Raw genomic sequence first — 20,271 nt, forward strand, 5'->3', positions numbered from 1 at the left:
ACACATCTCCTGGGAAGGGTTTGCCACCCATCTCGCCAATGAAGACATGCAATCTGACTTGCCAAAGTCAGAAATGGTGTTACTGGTTCCTGTATCCTTGAGCGAACAGGATACGGACTCATCTTTCCAGCACTCCGACTACAGGAATGTGGGAAGGATGCACAACTACTGTCAGTTTTTCCGATGCAATGTCAATATTAGCAGGGAGTGACTCCGCTGCTTATGGGGTTGGGTTAGGATGCAGGAGGGGAACAGATGATATCTCTACTGGTAGAGATACAGAGGGGATAAAGAGGAGCTATTGTTGGTTTTCTTCGGCAAGCAGCTCCCATGTTACTCACCTTCCTTATGAGCCTCTAGGAAGCATTAAGGTAAGAAAGAGTGTCATTATTAAGAAAGGACTATTGTTCTCCTGAGCCTTTCTGCCTGCACCTGCCTTATTTCTGTCTTTGGTACAAATTAATATAAAGTCCTTGGCTAGGGCTGGGCAATATAATGGTATTATATCGCCATAGTGATGTAAGACTGTATATCATCTTAGATTTGGATCTCATTAAATTGTGATGTGGCATAATTGATGTCTGTTAATATACCTGGGTGGCCTGCCAAAGTAAAGTCTATGTGTGGGAAACACAGTAAGGTGGTGATATTTGATTTAGTTTGAAGTGCTTGAGTGGACCGAAATTGTAACATGTATTGTTTATCGTGTTATAGCAGGGAAATAGTGCAATATTATTTGCCCAGCCCTACTCTGGAGGATTATGTATAAATGCCATTTTTTTTGAGAAGGATGAAGAAAACATTCTCTGGCATTTTACAGAGCAACACCACTGGCACAAGATCCAGAAATGATTTCTGAATCAATGCCAGCACCATAAAATCTCACATTAAACTCAAACTATGGCCACTGCATGTGGTCAAGAAGACTTACCAAAGCTAAAATACTCTTGAGATGCACAAATCACGTGGATCATGGCAGTGTTTTCGTGAAAACACCCTACTATGCACAGCCCGTCTTTGATTATGTTTGAATTCTCTCTCTTTTTTCTCTTCCCCCCCTATATCCCCCTCGACTGGCTACAGGGACAATAGCCAGCCTGTGATTTGATGCAGTTGTGTCGTGCAGACTGCAGCACTGGCTTCCAGGCTTCTCCTGTGCTTCTGGCTACTGCTATACCCTGGCTGAGGTACTGAGCTTAATGCGGCGAGGCATATCCAGCTGCAATCACCACAACCAATAAACCCTGAGTCCTCCGCTTACTTCCTTATCCCACGGCTGGGCGCTGTGTCATACAGATAGAATGGAGTCAGGGAAATTGTGGCTCGAATAAGTGGGGGAAAAAAATCCTCTACATGTGGAGACACATTGCAGCAAAAACTCAATACAACCTCGAGCAACTGCAATGAGAAAAACTGTGTTACCCTCAGCTCGCTGAACCATAAAGGGAAAGACAATTGGATCAAAGAGGTGTAAGGGAAGAAACAAGCAGTGTGCTCTATTTCCTGTCCAGCTGTTGACCACAAGTGACATCCTCATATCAATTTAAAGGCGTGACATTTAGCAGGATGCAGCCTCCCAGTGTGTGAGCCCTGTAGCACATTACAATGTGTGTGTGTGTGTGTGTGTGTGGGCGCAGTGCTGTGGTTTCTCTCAATAAAGCTAAAAGAAAAAGAAGTGGCAGTGATGGAGGAGGAGAGGAAACTAGGGCACGCCAGATGTTGTCAGAGCATCTCTCTTACTTTGACCGGCTGATGTCATCATTTGCACTTTTGACCAGTGACCCTCAAATCAAACAGGTCAGCGCCTTTTGGGTTTGGACGACAAATTCACACAAGAATGCTCGCTGGTGGATATCGAGCTAAACAGCGGTTGGCATTTACACGAGCTGCAAGTGTGTTGTCTTCCTCAGCGTCTTCCAGCTAAACAGCCTGCACTACCGATTTGCTCCAGCCACCATCTATTGATAAGCCCATCTGTTCAAAGACGTATTGATTTCAGAGCCACAGCCGAGACATATTCAACCTCCATTTCCCCTTTAATGGCGCTTCCTCCAGTGGCAGTTCAGCGCGGGCGAAGAATGATGAATAGGTAGACAATATCGAAAACAGATAAAAGTGAGCAGAGAGAAAACACTGAGGTTACACAGTAAAAATGGCCAATATTAGTCATCAGTAAGCCTCTGGGGTGTTTGCTATAAAGGGAAATAAGGTGTGAAATCTTCCTAGTCTGACAGCAAGTATGAAACGCAACACTATTAAAGTCCAAATGAAATCACATTTAGTTACTGGAAGTCAGTCAAAAATAAATAAGTAAATAGTCATTTTTAGAATTTTCAATCCCTTACTTTACATGAAAATGAATGGAAAAGGTCTTTGGGGATGAGAAATACTAATTTCACTCAGCTGCTGGAGGAGCATGCCTGTGTTGGCAGGTAAAAATACTTGCGCTGCAGCTAACAAGCCTCAAAGTGTGTTGCTAGTGTTGGTATTGAAGAGTGAGGACCGTGCTGAAGTCAAGGGTTAGGATGAGGGATGTGTATATGCAGCTTGTTTATGCAGTTAGCTATCCAGCCTGCAAACATGACATTAGCAGTACACTATTTTGCCAGTGAATGTTTGTTTGGGGGATTGATAAAAAACTGATAAACTCCAACAGTCCCACCTCTAATATAATATGAGCTGTTTGAATGGCTCCATCTACACAGCAGAAAAATAACTGTATTCAGAAAAAAATATTTCAAATGCTGGCACCATCAAGAAGACTAAAAAGATCATCCAAAATCATTATCTCCCTTTTGGTTTCTGAGATTTTCTCAAAGGATAAAACAGGACAAAGTGTTTTACAGAACACATACTCTACATATGCTGCAGCAGAAAAAAAGATGCAATCTTAATTCAGTTGGACTTCCAGTGTTTCCTTAAGGCTTTAAGAAGGTGCTGATGCAAGAGGAACGAAGCTGGACCAGCAGTAAAATGGGTCCATTTGAGCTTTAATTTAGCGTTTAATATTTTGAAGACCCTTTCTCTCTGCTGTGGTTCTTAATTCCCTGCCAGCTAGCTCCAAGACTCCCTGCAGGGCCAATGGAACCAATGATTTTGACTTCTGTCCCTCTGCTGCAGCAGATTCGACTGCGGCAGCAAAGCTCTAGCGCTGAAACATTCATTTACCGTAGAAGAGGAGACGGTGAGGATTAATGGACATTCTCACCATCATTAGCCGTGTGGCGTGAATAGAGTGACCTGGCTCAAACTGAGAGCCGTTCTGACCACATCACTCACGATCATTTTCTGCCTTGTTGCAGAAGTCTTGGCCTCAGCCGTTTGCATCATCTTGTCGTATCTCGTAGCGCACAGCCAAGAGTGAGTGAGCAAAAGAAGATACTGTGACAAATTAGAGCTTATCCTACATGGTAGGGATTGCATAAAACAAATGATACTGCAATGAGCATCCATCTGAATGCCCCGAGGACAAGACTAATGTTAATCTGACGCTAATCCAGCATTGGTGCCGCTCTAGTTCTCCAGCAGTGGAAAGAGAGTCGTGTGCGAGCTGATGGGTGCAGGGAACCTTATTGGGAAGTCTATACAAAACTCTATTTGTCTTTGTCAGCGCGGTAGGAGCTCGAACACAATCTTCTCACCCAGTGTACACAAAAAAATCCATACGATCATTAGTAACGTCGAAGCATCGGCCCTGGTGTCTGCATAATCCAAGATTATTACTGCTTTCTGATGCACAGACGAATGTTCCGAGATGACGTGTGATAGAGGATAAGTCATATTGTAGGACACCAACGGGGGGAGAGAGTAAGAGAACAAATTGTGTATTGTGACTAATCTACTGCGGCATGCATTAGGGATGAGAGGGGAATGGTATGAGTGTTGAACATACCCATCGATCCGGGCCACGTGTCTATCATGCAGAAGATGGAGATTATACACAGAAGATAGAAGATAAAGATGGGAGAGTTACACATGTGTCACAGCAGGGAGAGAGAGAAGCAAACACACTTGAAAGGAGACAACTAAAAACAATGATTACTTGTGCACATTCATCCACCTGACAGACTCCTGGAGCTGTTGAAAAAAGCCAAATAAACCGCCAGCTGCGTGAATTGCTTGTAGGGACATTATTTCACAAAGAAAAATATGCAGCGAAATGAAGCTGTTTTCCTTCAAGGCTTGGTGTTAATCAAATGGGCAAAAGTGCACGAGGCACTTGAGGAAAAGCTGCAGTAATACCACGGCATCCTCATCAATATTCATGGGGGCCCGGACCTCGCTGCAGTCGGGGTCCCCAGGCCACTGTAATGGGCCTATTTTGCCCATTAATCTCTTTATTGTGACTGAACAAGTTAAGAGTGTTCAACCTAGCTGACTGCATTCATTACAATAAACTGTTTTACAACCTCCTGTTTGAACATCTAACAGGACGGGACGTACAGTACATGACTCAGGGATGGCTTATGAAAAGAGTTGAAGTATGGACTGTAAGATTTTATCCTATCCGTTTGTGTGCGTGTGCGTGTGTGTATGTGTGTGTGCGTGTGTGTGTGTACACATAGCGTACTTACCCCTTCACTGTTCTGTCCGCTCTTAGCCAGCATTTCCTGCAGGGCCCGCACTGACAGAGACTGTTCCAGCACAAAGGTGCAGATGCACAGGTCTGGAGGAACATACTGCAAAAAACAGGGAGGTGGGTTTACATGCAGCACTCACATATCTTCTTCCCACACATTCTCATAGTAATACTTTCCAGCTGCATGAAGCAGATTTTAACAGCCTATAAATACGAAGCAGAAGACAAGAGTACCTTTAGAAGATTTATTCCAGAGTTCATTCCTGATGGTGTGTTGTTACTGAGTCAAATTTTTCTCTAAACAGCATAGGGAGGGTGCACAGTCGGCCCGAAAATTGGGACATTTTCACACAAGTCCAAGGATTGTTGTGAGACCACCAGGGTGCAAAATGAGTGCAGTGAGAGCAGGGGGCCCAAAAAAACAAAACAATTGGCTAAAAGATGCTAAAATGCTCATTAAAGGCTGCATCACTAGTTAAGTGACCCTTCACCTGTTTGTTCTGTTGTCTGTCTGAATAATTGTTAATAAAAAACATTGATTAAAGCTACTTGAAATGGATGTCACTGCTGTAGTTAGAGTAGATTTACAATGCACCTGCACAGTACATACACTATGTAAGGCTTGTTGCTTTTCATTTTGGTCATCATGGAATGATCACTACGGTCACCTGTCCCAAAAACAATTTTGATTTAATATGCAATGAACTTTTTGCTATGTAAGCAAAACATTCACACATTGCCAGAAAAAAATTAAGCTGCCCCCTGAATCTACAGGGATCTTCTGATTAGATGCCCTAAAGTCCATGCTGACTACTGCATTTTTTACCACTCTCGAACCAATTTCGTCTTAATCAAGTGGGCGATATTCATTAAAAGGTACTTTAGAAACAGATTAAGTGCTCTCAGGTCAGTCGGTGCTCAGATAAGCCATGTCTTGGACGGAGTGCTATTAGACAAAGGCACGAGATGCCAAATTGCATCCCAAACCAGGACAGCACAGGACGGGACAGGGGAGGATAGAGGAAATTCACTGACACAATGAGGAAAGTAGAAGTGCGGCTACAAGATAAATGATAGCAACCTAAACACCCTCACTGACCTCCTTACTGAGTATCTCAACTCCGCCCAAACTGGTTCATTCACACAGGTATAGCTAACCTCATTTTCAACTTCACACAACCCAATTTTAGGGTGAAGCATCAAAGGATATATTTATATATGCCTGCATTAGATCTGCAAGACTAAAATGACCACCGCTGTGCACAGCCATGGCAAATTACAATGTAGGTAAGTGAAACCTAACTCTAAGCCTTATAGAGGTTACTTGATTTATTGCCGCAGGCTCTCAATGGCCAGCTGTGGACTACAGATTGATGGAATGGTTTAATTTTGAGAGATGCTTTAATTTTCATCTGAAATGTCTAATTCATGCGATTATTTTCCATTCATGCAAAGAAACAGGAGAGCATGACGCCTCTCTCATATGTGTTAAATCTTCTGAACACTGAATATGACTGAATATGAATGTGGCAGGTATCATCCAAATTGAAGAACCCACAGAGAACTACAACAGCAATTACAGCTGAAGTTCAGTCTCACCACTCTCAAAGGCTAGCGTTGTTTTTCTACCTGCAACAATAGGCAGTTGTTCCAGCCAACACAGTTGGCGAGTAGCATTTAGGTGCTAAAGAACAAAGCTAAAGAGAGTCCAGCGGTGCCTACCAGCCTGTCTTTAGCTCAACGAAATGTTTTATTTTGTTTGTTGTATCTCATTATGGAAGCATATTCTTTTTTTCTCTGTTTCCCAAATTACACTCTCTATGCTAACTTAAATGTCTCCCTGTAGACCTTCATATTCAATATAGAAATGTGAGAGAGGTATTTATCTTTTCATCAAACTCTCAACAACAAAACAAAAAGGTATATTTCCCACGTCAACCTGCTTGAACTTGAATACTGCATCCTTCTCCCGCAGTCTGTTTGCAATCTAACAATACTGGCCTCCGCATTAGTCAGCCTTCTCTCCAGCAGCGTCATTATAGGGGAATCAGAAAAAAATTGTGCTGGTGTCAAGCCATCCTGCCCCGCCCTCATCTCTCTGGGTGACTAACAGCCGACCTTTTCTCTCGCCGGGCGCAGGACTGTAACAGTTGGTGGGGAGGGGACCATCTTGAGAGAGCAAGGCAGCGAAATGAAGGTCCATAAGAGCCGGAAGGGATGATGAGTATCCAGCCCTGTCAGGATGTCCTCTCACAGGGCAGAGCAGGGAGACAGCTTTACGGCTGCCCGGCCATGCCCCGACGTTTTTCTTTATGAGCAGAAGTGTAACGAGGGAAGGAGTGTAGCTAGATGGTGGGTAAGGATGGATCATGTCTCTGTTCCAGTCTCCAGAGAGGAGGTCAAAAAGGGTTAAAGTCTTTTTGCCTTGAGGAGGTGACCTCGTACTCTGCCATTCCTTTTTTTCAGCGTGATTGGAAGTCGTTAAAACTGTTAATCAGCGGGTTGAAGGAAGGAACTAAAACAAACCAAATATCAAATGGTGCTTTCTTGACTCGCACACTGGCACGCTTCTATGACACAGCATCACCGCCATTATGGTATCAGGGCATCTACTCTCCAGTGGTCATAATATTGAGTCGCTGACAGGCAGGAGCTGCTGGTCGTACATCACAATCAACCAGCTCCTCACAGGCTGATTGATGTTGCCATTTAAACTGTGCAAACCTTAAATCAACCACATCCTGTCGTGCTGGTTCTGTACCCCATTACTAGTCCGGCTCACCAAGGAAAAGGGAGGAATCCGATTCAGTTGCCCAGGCCCACTTCTAAATTGCCATCGTGTGGTTTTTTTTTCCAACTCTCTGGTGCCGATCCCAAAGGTGGGTTGATGCCTTTTCATAAAACCGGCAGGCAATGAAGACAAAGTGCAAGACAGGGAGAACATCCATCACACCTGTCAGGTATAATTACCATCCAATATGGGGTGAAAGCCTCGCCTCCCTCTGTGGACTATAACACGCACACACACACACACACACACACACAGATACTCTTCGCTTGAGCCGTTGGAGGAGGTGGTTGAAAAGAGGAAAAGATTCTAAATGCCAGGAGGTACAAGGATCTTTTATTCCTCCTCCAGCCTCCTCATGTTGTCCCTCTCGTGACTCACACATTTACACACTGTATATGCCTGGTGTCAGAGCTGGAGCAAAATTAATCTCACACAATACTAATGGATTATGATTAAAAGACAATCAATGTGGAAAAAGCCCATTAGGCCTGCTGTCAACGGGCTTTGCTGTAGGAAAACATTAATGCCGGATCATCAACACAGCAACAGGGGCCAGCGAAAGGTGAGAGCGTCTCGGGATGGTCACGATTCTCTCTGACAGCCAATCATCGTCTGCCTAATAGCTTACTGAAGAAAAAGGCTGAGGATGTGCTTCATAATTTTCCATAACGCTTTTGGGTGGCAACCTGCTGATTCCGAAGGCAAACAATTAAATTTAACTCGACTGTCGTAATTAAAACTTTGCACTTAGTCGCACAAAACGAGCAAATGCGTCAGCGCTTCCAACCGTGTGCTGCTCAGCTGCAATAAAAGCTGTAGGCAATTAAAGCCAACGACAGCATTGTTTATGAAACAATCCATCAAACACATCCAGGGGCGTAATTTCAGGAAATTATCATCTGACGACGGGCCCCCAGAGATGCGGCATCGTCTGTGAACCCTGGGAAGAAAAGCTCATCAAGGAGACCACAGTGGATGCTGTTGCGGCTTTCGGCTCAGCTGCTTTCCTGTGCAACCCTGCTTGGCTTCACTGAATCTTTGCTCGACCTCAACAGGGATGAACTAAATGGATGTCTGGTTTCCATGGAGCCCTCGGCTCCTTTCATCCTACTCACTTACCTGAAAAACTGCTTCATGTGACATTTGCCGAATACATTAGTTTCTGTGCCTGAACATATAATTGACTACGTAAGTGCAAAGTAACCAAACGTAGATGACTTTTGATCAAGGAGCTGAGCTTTGAAGACGTCGCTGTGTTCTCTCCACAGTGTTTTTCAGATGAGAGAGGATCTAATCGTGCAACAGTGGAGTTACTGTGCTTACCTTTGCCTCAGATGTGGGCTCCAGGTAACACAGCCGATTGCCCAGCCCCTCGGCAGCCAGGCAGAACTTGCGATTCTCCTTCTGGATGCAGGCCACGCACTGGAGTACCACTTCATCATCCTGTCAAGACAAAACAGACTTCAGTCTGTGTGTGCGAGCGTGGAGAGCGCATCCACGGAGAACACAAATTCACCCATACATGCGCATGCATATCCTAGTACATTGACCAATCTGGCACGAAGGCCTTTCAAGTGTTTCATCTCTGGTCCTTCACCACCACAGTGGGAGGGGAAGAACAGGACAAGTCAAACTACAGGACGCAATAACAAGACTATAAATGCAAAGAGTCATCAATTCATTGATTAGGTTGAATTAGGTTAAATTAGGTCTAGCACAATGGTATAGCAGCACCACTAGTACTGTTTGTTCCTTTAATGAGGCACTTTCAAAATAAGAGAAGAAAAAACTGATATCTAATACTTGCAGCAGTATTGCACTTTAAGTAGTTTGACATCAAAGGTGCAGTATGTGTTGAACTAAACTAGTAGTATATATGCGATGATCAAACAGAGACCATCCATGGCTGATCCCTTTGATTTGACCCAATCTCCTTTAAGGCTATTTACTCAGCTAAATGGTACAAATGAGGCAATTGATTGGAGTGTTGTATGATAAAAAGTAATGGTATGCGCAAATTGATGCATTTATGTATGTGAAGGCAGGGATCGCTTTGATGTTGTAGTAGTAATTGCGTATGAATGCACTGTATGTGTGGATATAATTGAGCATGTATGCCTGTATTTGTTGTAACTGTGGATAAATTGACCTTAAAAAATGATTTGTTGGTTGATATTTGCATTAAAGAATCAGCCAGTGACTACTGGACAAGCCTTTCCGAATATATTAGCTTCAGGTACATGGGCACAAACAGCCATCGGCACAGGGATAATGGAGGAAAAGTTACCATCTTATCAATGATTAACGACAACATTATGCATAACATTTCACACAAAGAAAGGCATAAAGAGGAGCCATAAATAAGTAAACAATCTAAATCTTTAATGCGGATGAGCCATGTGGGTTTTAAGGCGGCTCGCTGTCTTTGTGAAGGTATACTAACTGTAGTAATAATATGCATCAAAAAAGGTTGGCGTAGTAGAGAGAAATTCCCCCTGATATGCATCTCTTTTGGGAGAACAACAGCTGAAAACAAACATCTGATGCTGCTCTTGTGTAAATGGACTGATTGGGTTTATAGCGTTGGCCCCGTAAATGCTGAATTGGACATAGTTACTCTTCGAGATAGCAGAGCGAGCGGAAATCTGCTGATATGGGCTGCTACGGGACGTAGCTGCACAATGGCCAGCTGCATTATTTAATGTAAGGGGGAATTGTGCTGAGAGCAGAGTGCAGCAGTAGTAGTAGTAACAGTAAAGCTCTCCATTACAGCGCAGCATGATGCATGAGAGATAAAGAGAGAGGGTAAAGATGTCTAGCATCTGCCCCTGCGTGTCTCTGAGTGCATGTGTACATAGAGCCCTTTTTTCTGACACTTGTGTTGACCAGCATGGGAATCAATGTGACAAGCCTCGGGGCCTTCAAATAGCACGCATGACCCCCTTTTTTTTTCCTAGTTGACGCTCACGTGCGCCTCAGATGTGGTTCAGGGAGAGATTGTAAAGCTAAGCTTGCTGTCTATACAAAAAAAAAAAAAAAAAGTGCTCATAAAAATATGTTGTTCGCAACAGATCTGGATAGAGGTCTGGATGGAGATCCGTTTTCGCAGCGTGGCAGGGAGAGGTATCCTGCTAAAAGATGGCCACTGCCATTAGGGAATACCATTTCCATGAAGAGGCTGCACTTGGGTCCTGCTATTCATGTGGATGGTACTTTCATATGTACCACCTTCCAGACCAAGTTTTCCCAACAGAACATTGCCCATGTAATGTGCAAGAAAATGATATTCCATGGTCCAGTTCTGATGCTAACGTGCCCATTGTAGCCACTTATGACCATGAACAGGCAGCTGGCATCAACTTGACCAGAACTTGGAAACAGTAGCAACTGGAACAGTAGCTATTCTGTATGACTGGACAACATGCACCAGCCCTCCCTTCCCACGCACATCAATGAGCCATCCAACTGTTGTCCTTCTTTAGACCACTCTTTGTGGGTACCAGCCACTGCAGACCCTGAACATCCATCAAGATCCTTACACCTGTACATTTTTCCTGCTTCAAACACATCAAATTTGAGGACAAAATGTCCACCTTGCTGCCTAATACATCCCCCCCACTGATAGGTGCCACTGCCATAAAATAATAAATGTTACTCACTTCACCTGTAAGTGGTTATTGTATGGCTGGTCAGAGAACTGTATGGTATCCATGTGTATGTGTTTGTACAGTGGAGCCGGCAGCAGACATAATTGAGATAATACTGACTGCTGGAATTGATCGCGCCATTCATGGGACTGTTATGGGAAAGACTTTGGATAATGCTAAGAGTCTTGGATCAATAGGAAAATCTTGTTCAACTTAGATGCAGATTGAAATGAATAGCCCTCTATGGTAAATCAACACTTGGCTGGGTCAGAACATGCAATCAGTCTCCGCGTTGAGGAGGGTGAGCGCAGGGCTGATTTGGGTCCTATAAGGACAGTATCGACCCACGCATCGCATTCCTGCCTGACTGAGTGCCAAGATGCACACACAACGGACGCACGTACACACGCACACACACACACACACACACACACACACACACACACACACACACACACACACACACACAACAAGTATCTTCAATCAGCGAGGCTAACTCCCATGTCTCTCCCTCTGTCTAGCCCGCGACTGGACGCTTTCCCCGCCGTCTCACCCCGACACCGGGGTGCGATTATGTATCTGACGTGGTCTCTGTCTGTCTCTTCCTCCCTCCATCACCAGACCCTCGTCCCCTATCGCCACAGAGGAGGAGAGGGTGCTCACTCCTATCAATCATTCATAAAGTCACGCACTGAGTGATGTCAGCCTGACTGGAAGGAGAGACGGTGCACTCCTCAACACAGGATGGGTAGGTTTCAAAAATCTGGAGAAAACATCAGACTTTATGGGATTCTGTTATTTTTGGCTGACTGTGAGCAACAATTAGAAACATTCAAGTAAAATCTATGAGTCGTATTCTGAGAGCCAAGGAGAAGTGTAGGTAAAAAGAAAACCTAATTCAACTGTCACATACATTTTTATTTTACATACATTGTAATGCAAATGAATAAAAAGAAAGACCTTTACCATAGCCTTGCCCAACAGTACGTCATATGTTGTCAGGGACACCTAACATAGCTTTGCTGGTATATTTGTCTAAAAAATACTGGACAAACTGATATTTTGAGATTCATATGGCACAACAGTTGTTAGAATTAATCCTGTGGGGAACATGAATGTGTGCAGCACATTTTATTTAAATCCATGCAACAGCAGCTGAGACATTCTCCCTCTAAAATGTCAACCCACTGATGGCTTTAGATGAAAAGCCGGGGAATCAACAGAGTCAATAGAATTCATCCTGTTGACATCCAGTCGTCTCAGACCGGCTCTACAAGACTGCAATGAAGTACAGAAGTGGAACAACTAACCAAACTGTGACGTCAGGGCCTCAGCTCTCTGTAGATTAAAGAAAACAATCATTCCTTCTCCTGAATGTGAGAAGCAAGTTGAGTCTCCAAGGGCACCTTGAGATTGAATTTCACTCTATCATAATACTCCCTCTCTCACACTCGCTCCCTCTTCTCTCCTTTGTTCTGTGCAAATCCATGCATTTGTCATCTCCACCGTGTATATGTGTGAGCTTATGTGTGTATACGTGAGCGCGTGTGTGCACAACAATAGCGTAAAACTCCTATGAGACTTGTGTGAGGAGCGCTGGAGCATATCAATGAGCGGGGCCGTGATGACAACACAGCTCACTCTCCCGGTTTCAGCCAATCACGCTCTCCTGGTGCACGGGGGGGTGGGGGGGAATAATGACATTGGTGGAGATTTTTGCATAGTGACAGGTAGGCACACCAAAGGTCTTCTCAACAAGGCAGCGGGAGCCAATCATTGTGGTGAGCTGTGAACGAATCCAGGCTGACACGAAAGACTTTCTCCTTTAAAACACCAGGGTGTGTAAACATGCCAGCAGTGCCCTACAGGTCTGACCTTGTAGTGTTGCTGGCATGGACTGCACTACAATACTGCTTCTAAATAAATTATCATCATTGATGATCGTATGGAGTGATTACAGAGTTTAGAGGCAACTAACGGGTTGCTATGGCTTGTGAGAAAAACGATCCTGGCATTAGGGCCCTTACAAGAGTGCAATCATTTAAAGAGCATCTCCTTTTTCTCCCCTCCTCTGTTTTCCTTTTTATGTGGATTGCATATTTAGTTTTCTATTCCAGCCCTCCGGACAGCAGAGATGAGAAGTCAAAGGGTTTGTGGACTGTAACGTCGTTCTGATAATGGCTTTGTCTAAGTACTGGAATAAGTCAGTTCCTCCAGGAAAGTTGTGTAAGACAGACAACATTAACCACTTCCTGTGAATTCAGCACAACTTTGCGAATTGGTCCAATCACTGGAACTTTCTGCTGCAAATCTGACCGATCCTTATAGTTTCACCAATCATAGCAATTTTAAGCCACACATTTCACCAAACTCATTTCTTTATTTCTGGCCAACAAGAAGGAAAGGCCATTATGTCCGGAACTATTGCAAGTGCTAAAAGAAAATTGATCGAGGAATATGTGCCTGTTTGCATGACAAACTGTGTGTGTGTGATCAAGAAAATAGTTTATTAAGTTTATATTAGCCTCAAATAAAGTGTTTAAACATGGTGTGAAAACTTTATCCAAAATGCAAAGCTGATGTGCAATGAAATTAGAGCTAATTAAACACCTTCTCCAAGAGTTTCATTGTAAACTAGAACAGCAATCAGTAGAGTGTGTACATCTGCAAAGACCCAATAGTCCCATTTAATTCAATCTAGCCTAATCCAGTATCAGATAGAACACATTTAAAGCCGCTTGATCAGGATTTTTTTATTTGGATTTGCGTGAAATTGTTCTCACTCATAGACACCAGCCAGTTAAATGCCCCTGATTTTTTTCATCAAGATCCATGCATTATTCCCCTGAGTAATTACCTAAATTGACAACTAAATATGCCTGTTTTGAAATGTTAACAAAAGTAAGTAAGGAAAAGTTCCATCCCTTTTTTCAGGATCTGCACCAAAAGTTAACTGAGTCTTTTCTGGGCCATCCTCCATTCAAGTTTTATGGAAATCAATTCAGTATTTTTTGTGTAATCCTGCTCACAAACCAACCAAACAACAATCAGTGAAAACATAATCTCCTTGGCAAAGGAAAATATTGTAAATATTGCAACATGCGTTGCAATGTTTTGGAAACGTTGAGTGAGATCCAGCATTTTAGGCCATAACAATCCCAAACAAATCCCTGACGGACTGGAGTGCCTGGACCGAAACAATCTCAGGAGTGGTTTGGAGCAGCTTTTTGGTTTAGGAGATGTCTACAGCATTACAGCAGGTAGTGCAGTGCAAAGAACCTCTTACCACCTTATCATGCGCCACCCAGGGCTGCACTGCTTTGGCAACGCAAGTCAAGTGCATCCTGGAGGTGCTACAATACCTCATGTAAAGCTGTGGTTACAAAATGTCTTACAGACACACACACAAAAAAAGCTAGAGCCTGAGCTGGAGTGGTAAAAGAGCAAACTACCTCTCGGCAAGAAATTGTATGTTTGCTGTTTTTTGAGCGCTGGGAGTCCGGGTGTGATGGCAATTGAATTGCTCGGGTATTTCATGCGTTGCTCCAATGCCTCCCATAAGGCTTGTGTTACCACAGCTTGCGCTATGTTACAGCCAGCAGCACTCTGTTCACTCGTGACGTTACCGTCGCTCATCTCCGTCCATGTGAGATGCTCTAGCTCGGTTCAGAGCATAAACGCTGCAGAGAACATAACAAACACTGCGTAATGAGGACTATAGGAGTGTAGTAGTACAACTCCCATAGGGCAGCAACAACATGACAAAGAGTGTCATCACTCATTTGTCTTCAGATTTAACCTTCTAAGATGCCTTGACATCCGACAGAGCCACAAGCCATGCAATCATGACAAGGATCCACTCTGTCACCTCATTAAAATGCAGTACATAAAGCTTGCACACGAAGCCGAATTGCGAAAATTGCCTCAACCCAAACTAATTGTCTGTGTACATGCCTGAGTCTCACAAAAATGCACTGGTGCATGAGGGTGTGTAAATATCTAAAGGAGTTCATAAAGGGGAGGCAATTACACCTCCTGTTAAGAAGAAATTACCATTGCTAAGTATACCCCATCAAAGTAAAGACTTGTGGCGATAAAATCCAGACTCCATTCCTGCAGCTGCAGCAGCTCTCTGCCTCACTCTTTGAGGTCATATTTGGTCTATCTTCTTCGGCTTGATCTTGTGCCAAAGAATCTGGTGAATCAACGGCAAACTGATCCAAGGGTGGCACCGAGCGGCCCTCTGGGAGGAGGCTAAAGGGTAAAGCACCACAGGGAGGAAGAGGGAGAGGAGAGGAGAGGAAAAAGGAAAGGTGATGGAAAAGATCCTGCAAGCAAAGCCAATGCCTCGCACGTACACAGCAGACCACAGCACTTGCCTCCACTTGCCTTTGTCCCGGTGTGACACCGCTGAACAGCGCACTAGGTAATAAGTCTCCATCATCACCGGGGACCTGCTGCTGCCAGTCAACAGTGTACAGAGGGCTGGCTCACACATGCAGACTTTGTTCTGGACAGATTGGTACAGCTGGCCAGGCACTGCAGTACAAAATACAGCTGGGCAGCGGTTGTACCCCCTACAAGCTTTCTCTCCTGCCGACAAATTTTACTCACAACAACTCTCAGAGTGTAAAAACAGGAAAAAGACAATGTGTTTCCCGGGCATCTTCACATGGCTACTTTAACCATCCTGAAGTAAACGTGGACTCAAAATGTTTTTCTTGAGGCGACGGTTGCTAATGTATTAGCATTCACACTACTTTTACCTTAACACTCGGCTGAAGCACATGTATTAACTGTTAAGCAGTGTTGTCACATCAAACTCTCAGTCTTGCTGCGTGCTCAGCCCACTGTGAGCTACTGGCTCTGCTAGCTGTTACCTCCCTTAGCCAAACTCTGCAGCCCAGAGGCTGCTAACTAGCTAACTAGCGCCCTTCCTGCTGACTACTACAGCTGACTTGTTCACGATGTAGCATTAAAAGGAAGACAGGATAAACTCAACTCAACAAGTCAATTTTGAAACAACGTTATCTCATGACACTTTTCATACAGTGCATAGTCTGACTCACTGGATGTAGACTGCTGGTGTAGAGCCTGCCATTCATTAGGCACCTGGCTGTGCAAGAATATAAGGAGCAGGTCTAGAGCCACATACAACTTTTCTCCAATGAACAACAATTTTGATAACCTGTCTCTCTGTATTTGTTAATGGGGATCAAATCAAGATATCATTATTTACATAACTGGACTAAAACTACTCACATAACAATGACTGTATATGTGTGTATATTTTCCTCTACTGTAATGGTCCTCCACTGTCAGAGGAAGCACTATAAGTCAAGAAGCGTTTGTTCCAGAATATTCTGGTGGTTGTTACACATGCTATCTGCAGATTTACTGTGATTCATAGACTTGTAGCTTCACGCTCTCTCTCTCTCTCATACTCTGGTCTAACACAAGCCGAGATGGACGGAGAAAGAGAAAAAACGCTGGACGAGAGGAGCGGAGCTTTGTTCCTCGTGACTCAGTGTTGCTGTGTAAATGGGAGCGCTGACGCTCATCTCGAGGCCCACTGCTGAACAAGCTGCCCCCAGAGCACAGACGATAGAGACGGAGAGAGGCAGAATGAAAGGCAAACAGAGCCATCGAGAGAACAAGGAACTCACTCTCTCACACACACACACAAAGATCATTAAAATCCCCAGGCTGGGGTGACACCATAAATTAATCCCAACATCCACTGAAGTTTCAGCCTCCTTTAAAGGCTTTGCTAAGGGAGCTGAGGATGACAGCTTTACAGCTCATTATTGAACAGTGTCAGTGACCAGACGCTGGCACAAAATGCACGCAGCTGCATTGTAGACTGCACTGGCGTGGACACAGCATGTTGTTTGAAGACTCATTAAACACAGGTCATGTAGGTCAAGTTTGTTTGCATGTATTAAGAGATGCAGGATATTGGATTTTTGCCAAAATCCAATACTCCAGCATTTTACAAGTCATTTTAGGCAATTCCGGATGCCAATACCGACATATGCGCATATCATTTTCCACCTAATTGCAGAGAACATCATCAAGTCTTTCCCGGAGCGGAATCAAATACTGTACGTACTGTTATAGCAGTTGCCCACTAGCAGGGGCAGACAAATAACACTTGTATGTACGTATTCACAAGTAAAAATAAGAACACTACTGAGACAACGGTTTTGTGTTGCATGCCCAGAATTAAAGGTGCAGTATTTAAGAATTTCAGTTGAAAAAAGTTTTTTAAACGCTAATATTATCAACAGAACGTGAAGAATGAACAATTTTAACCTTATGACACCCGTGCATTGTGTTGCAAAAGTTAAAGAATTTAAAGAATCTTTAAAGAATCATGTAATTCGAATGTCATATCAGCAGAAATGTTCATTTTGGGTCGTAGCCTTTATTTGCCGATACTGACGACATGCTGATATCGTCGTGCATCCCCAGAATGTTAAAGGCCCACATCAGCAATACTTCCTGAAGCAGTCCAATCTCTCTACGCCGAGATCTACACTACAGCAACTTTGAGTATCAACATATTTTTGCACTCTGAAATAAGACTCTACCGATGCTCGGTCAAATATCTAGGAATAAACAGAAGAGAAGATACCACCAAGGCACTGGGAGATAATCTAATCTGTGGTGGTTCAATAATCCTGTTCATATTTGATCCTCTCAGCTTGTTTGCTTGTGTGTACGCAACAGTCATCTGGCTCATACTGCACTTCAGACCCGGACTGTCTAATCACTGCGGGCAATCTAATTACCCAATCACCATAGACTCGCGCTATACAGCTGTGAACAGCAGCGACCATATGGGCCGGGGCAATCCATCTCGAAGATTGGACAGGTAGGGCGATCACTGCGAACCAAATAGCTTGGGGTGAAAAATGGCTCCACCTTAAATGGACACGGAATGTTTGTAGCTGCTGTAAAGCCGTGCGGTGTGGCAGCGTGTCAGAGAGTGGATATTATAAAAAGAGTCCGACGTATTTCTTCCGTTAGGGGTCATGTGAGGAGAAAGTTTATAAAACAAGTGTTACTAAGCGAGCCCTGCAGGCAGATCAACACCCCCAGGGCTGGAGGTATTAAGCCTGTCTGCATGCTTCAGCACCAGGGGAGCAGAGGAGGGAGGCTGTAAAGTGTTTCACTGCACCTCGCAGCACCGCCTCTCCTCCACGGCGGTTACTTTAATGCGAAGGGCTAAAGTAAGCATTTTCATCACTTCCTAGCTTTAGGCGTCCACTGTCCGTACTGCTGAACAAAAACGGGGAAAAGAAACCTCGTCCGGATCGTTTTAAGTGCTAATACAATGACGATGCAAGAAGATAAGGGCAGTGTTGCCTTTTTTTTTTCCACTGTTTACACGATGGCACTGAAGCTGGGGTTTCCACCGGGGAACAAAAGGAACAAACCGCCTCCTAGTCCTTGTGCTTCCTCTTCGCAAAGTAGCCTCATCCACCGAGGGAATTGAGAGGTTTTTTTTGTGGCAGAACACAGGGAGGGGAAAACAGGCCGCCTCTACAAGTGATGCGCTGTGTAATTTTAGAGGAAGAGATTTTTACTTGGGAGGTCCAAAGGGAGAGCAGCACTAACAGGTGCATTTGCAACCACCCTGCGTCCAGGAAGCGAACCGTGAATTTTGACTCTCTGTTTCAACCGTGGGATGCCAGGAAGGAAGGCCTAAGTGGGGAAGAGATGGAGACGATGCTTTGATTTCGGGTCAAGGGAAGCAGGAGTACTGTATATGTGGCCTAGAATATTAAAGGGAGCAGTGGCCGGCAGGTATTTCTGCAATGTCAAGGCTTGTGCTCCGTCCACATGGAACTGTACTGTTACTGTACTGACTATCAAACTACAGAAGTTCAGCTTCTGCTATGTCTACTAGGAAATATGCAAGACTCCATATTATTCATTTTTTTCAGGAACTGTCCAAAAAAACTTACCTGAATGTCAACAACCACAGTCCTGTTTTTCTTTACTTTGTTAACACCATCTTTTGTTGTTTGTCAAAAAGGATTATTATTCAAAGTACTTTTATCTCCAAGCTGTACCAGGCCAAAGTACTTCCATACATATATTTACTGTGTTTTCACATTAAACTGTAGTTCACTGTTTAAGACTCAACATGTTCCGGTGACTCTCAGTCCTGCTGTGTGTTTAGCTCTTAGCTCTGTTAGCTCTGTTAGCTGTGAGGTAGCACCTCCATCAGCTGTCTGCTCCCTTAGCCAAACACACCAAAACACACTGCTGCCCACCGGCTGATAAAAGCTAACAGCTAACTGGCGCTCATCTTCTGTCCGGGCCCGTCTTCTGTAGATGGGGAGTATATTGTGTAGATTTTAACACATGATAGTTTTATAGCCACTAAAAATGCAGCATTGCTAGACTTCATTAGACCCTTTATTGTAGTTATCACTTGCTTTAGTCTGTCATGTACTCAGGGATAGTTATACACAGGTGCATCCAAAAATCCCTTTCGTCCCAGAGGCATCCCGGGGAAGAACTCTGTCCGTTCTAATCACATTTTCTACTGTCCCTGCGGCAACTGAATGCCATCAGTCTCGAGCCCTGAATAGTCTGACAATTTGGGAAATAAGCTTTTTTTTCACTTTAATGCTGGCATTAGATGAGACAATATATACAACTCCCATGTCTGTCCATTAAATGTGAAGCCGTGACCAAGAGTTACCTTCGCTTAGAATAAATCAGAAACAGCTAGCCATGAAAGAATAACAACTCACAGTTGGTGTCCATTGCTATATCATTACACATATTAAATATCTAAAGGGAACGTGCCCTCAACACTTTGCCAAGAAAGACACTGTTTAATATTCTAACGGGATTTTCTACTCACAAATCGGAGAGATAAATGTTCCACAGAAATGTGTTTAAAAGGTATTACACTTATTCCTTATATGTGCAATAACACTGATCGCAGTGTCAGCTTCTCTGGGATAAAAATATCCATTGTCCTTTAAGGCCTGACCTGACTAAAATTCTTCAGAGCACTCATACACATGCTCGTAAGTATAGCTTCACTGGGGCCCCCGGCACAGAAGAGAGCCGAGATTGAACTGCAGCTGAGACACCGCTGCGTCAAACTCTATTTGTGCAAGGACTGGTGATGATGCCCAGGTGAAAGGTTCTGGTGTCAGAGCTAAAGCGCGGAGCAGCCTCGGAGAAAAAGCATCACACGAGGGGAGAGAAGGCAGACGGAGGCAAAT

General features: G+C 44.0%; 1 protein-coding gene across 4 annotated transcripts in view; it reads right to left on the reverse strand.

The window, feature by feature from the left end:
• LOC119005103 (ryanodine receptor 3-like) overlaps positions 1–20,271 on the reverse strand; it is a 112,053-nt gene that overhangs the window by 78,971 nt on the left and 12,811 nt on the right. For all 4 annotated transcript variants that reach the window (XM_037072595.1, XM_037072593.1, XM_037072594.1 and 1 more), the window contains exons 2-3: positions 8,694–8,813; positions 4,575–4,679 (exon numbers count right to left, since the gene is read on the reverse strand). In XM_037072595.1, coding sequence (XP_036928490.1) covers positions 4,575–4,679; positions 8,694–8,813 — 225 coding nt within the window. The remainder of the gene's footprint in view (positions 1–4,574; positions 4,680–8,693; positions 8,814–20,271) is intronic.

Source organism: Acanthopagrus latus, chromosome 16 (assembly GCF_904848185.1).
Source record: "Acanthopagrus latus isolate v.2019 chromosome 16, fAcaLat1.1, whole genome shotgun sequence".
Lineage (NCBI taxonomy): Eukaryota > Metazoa > Chordata > Actinopteri > Spariformes > Sparidae > Acanthopagrus > Acanthopagrus latus.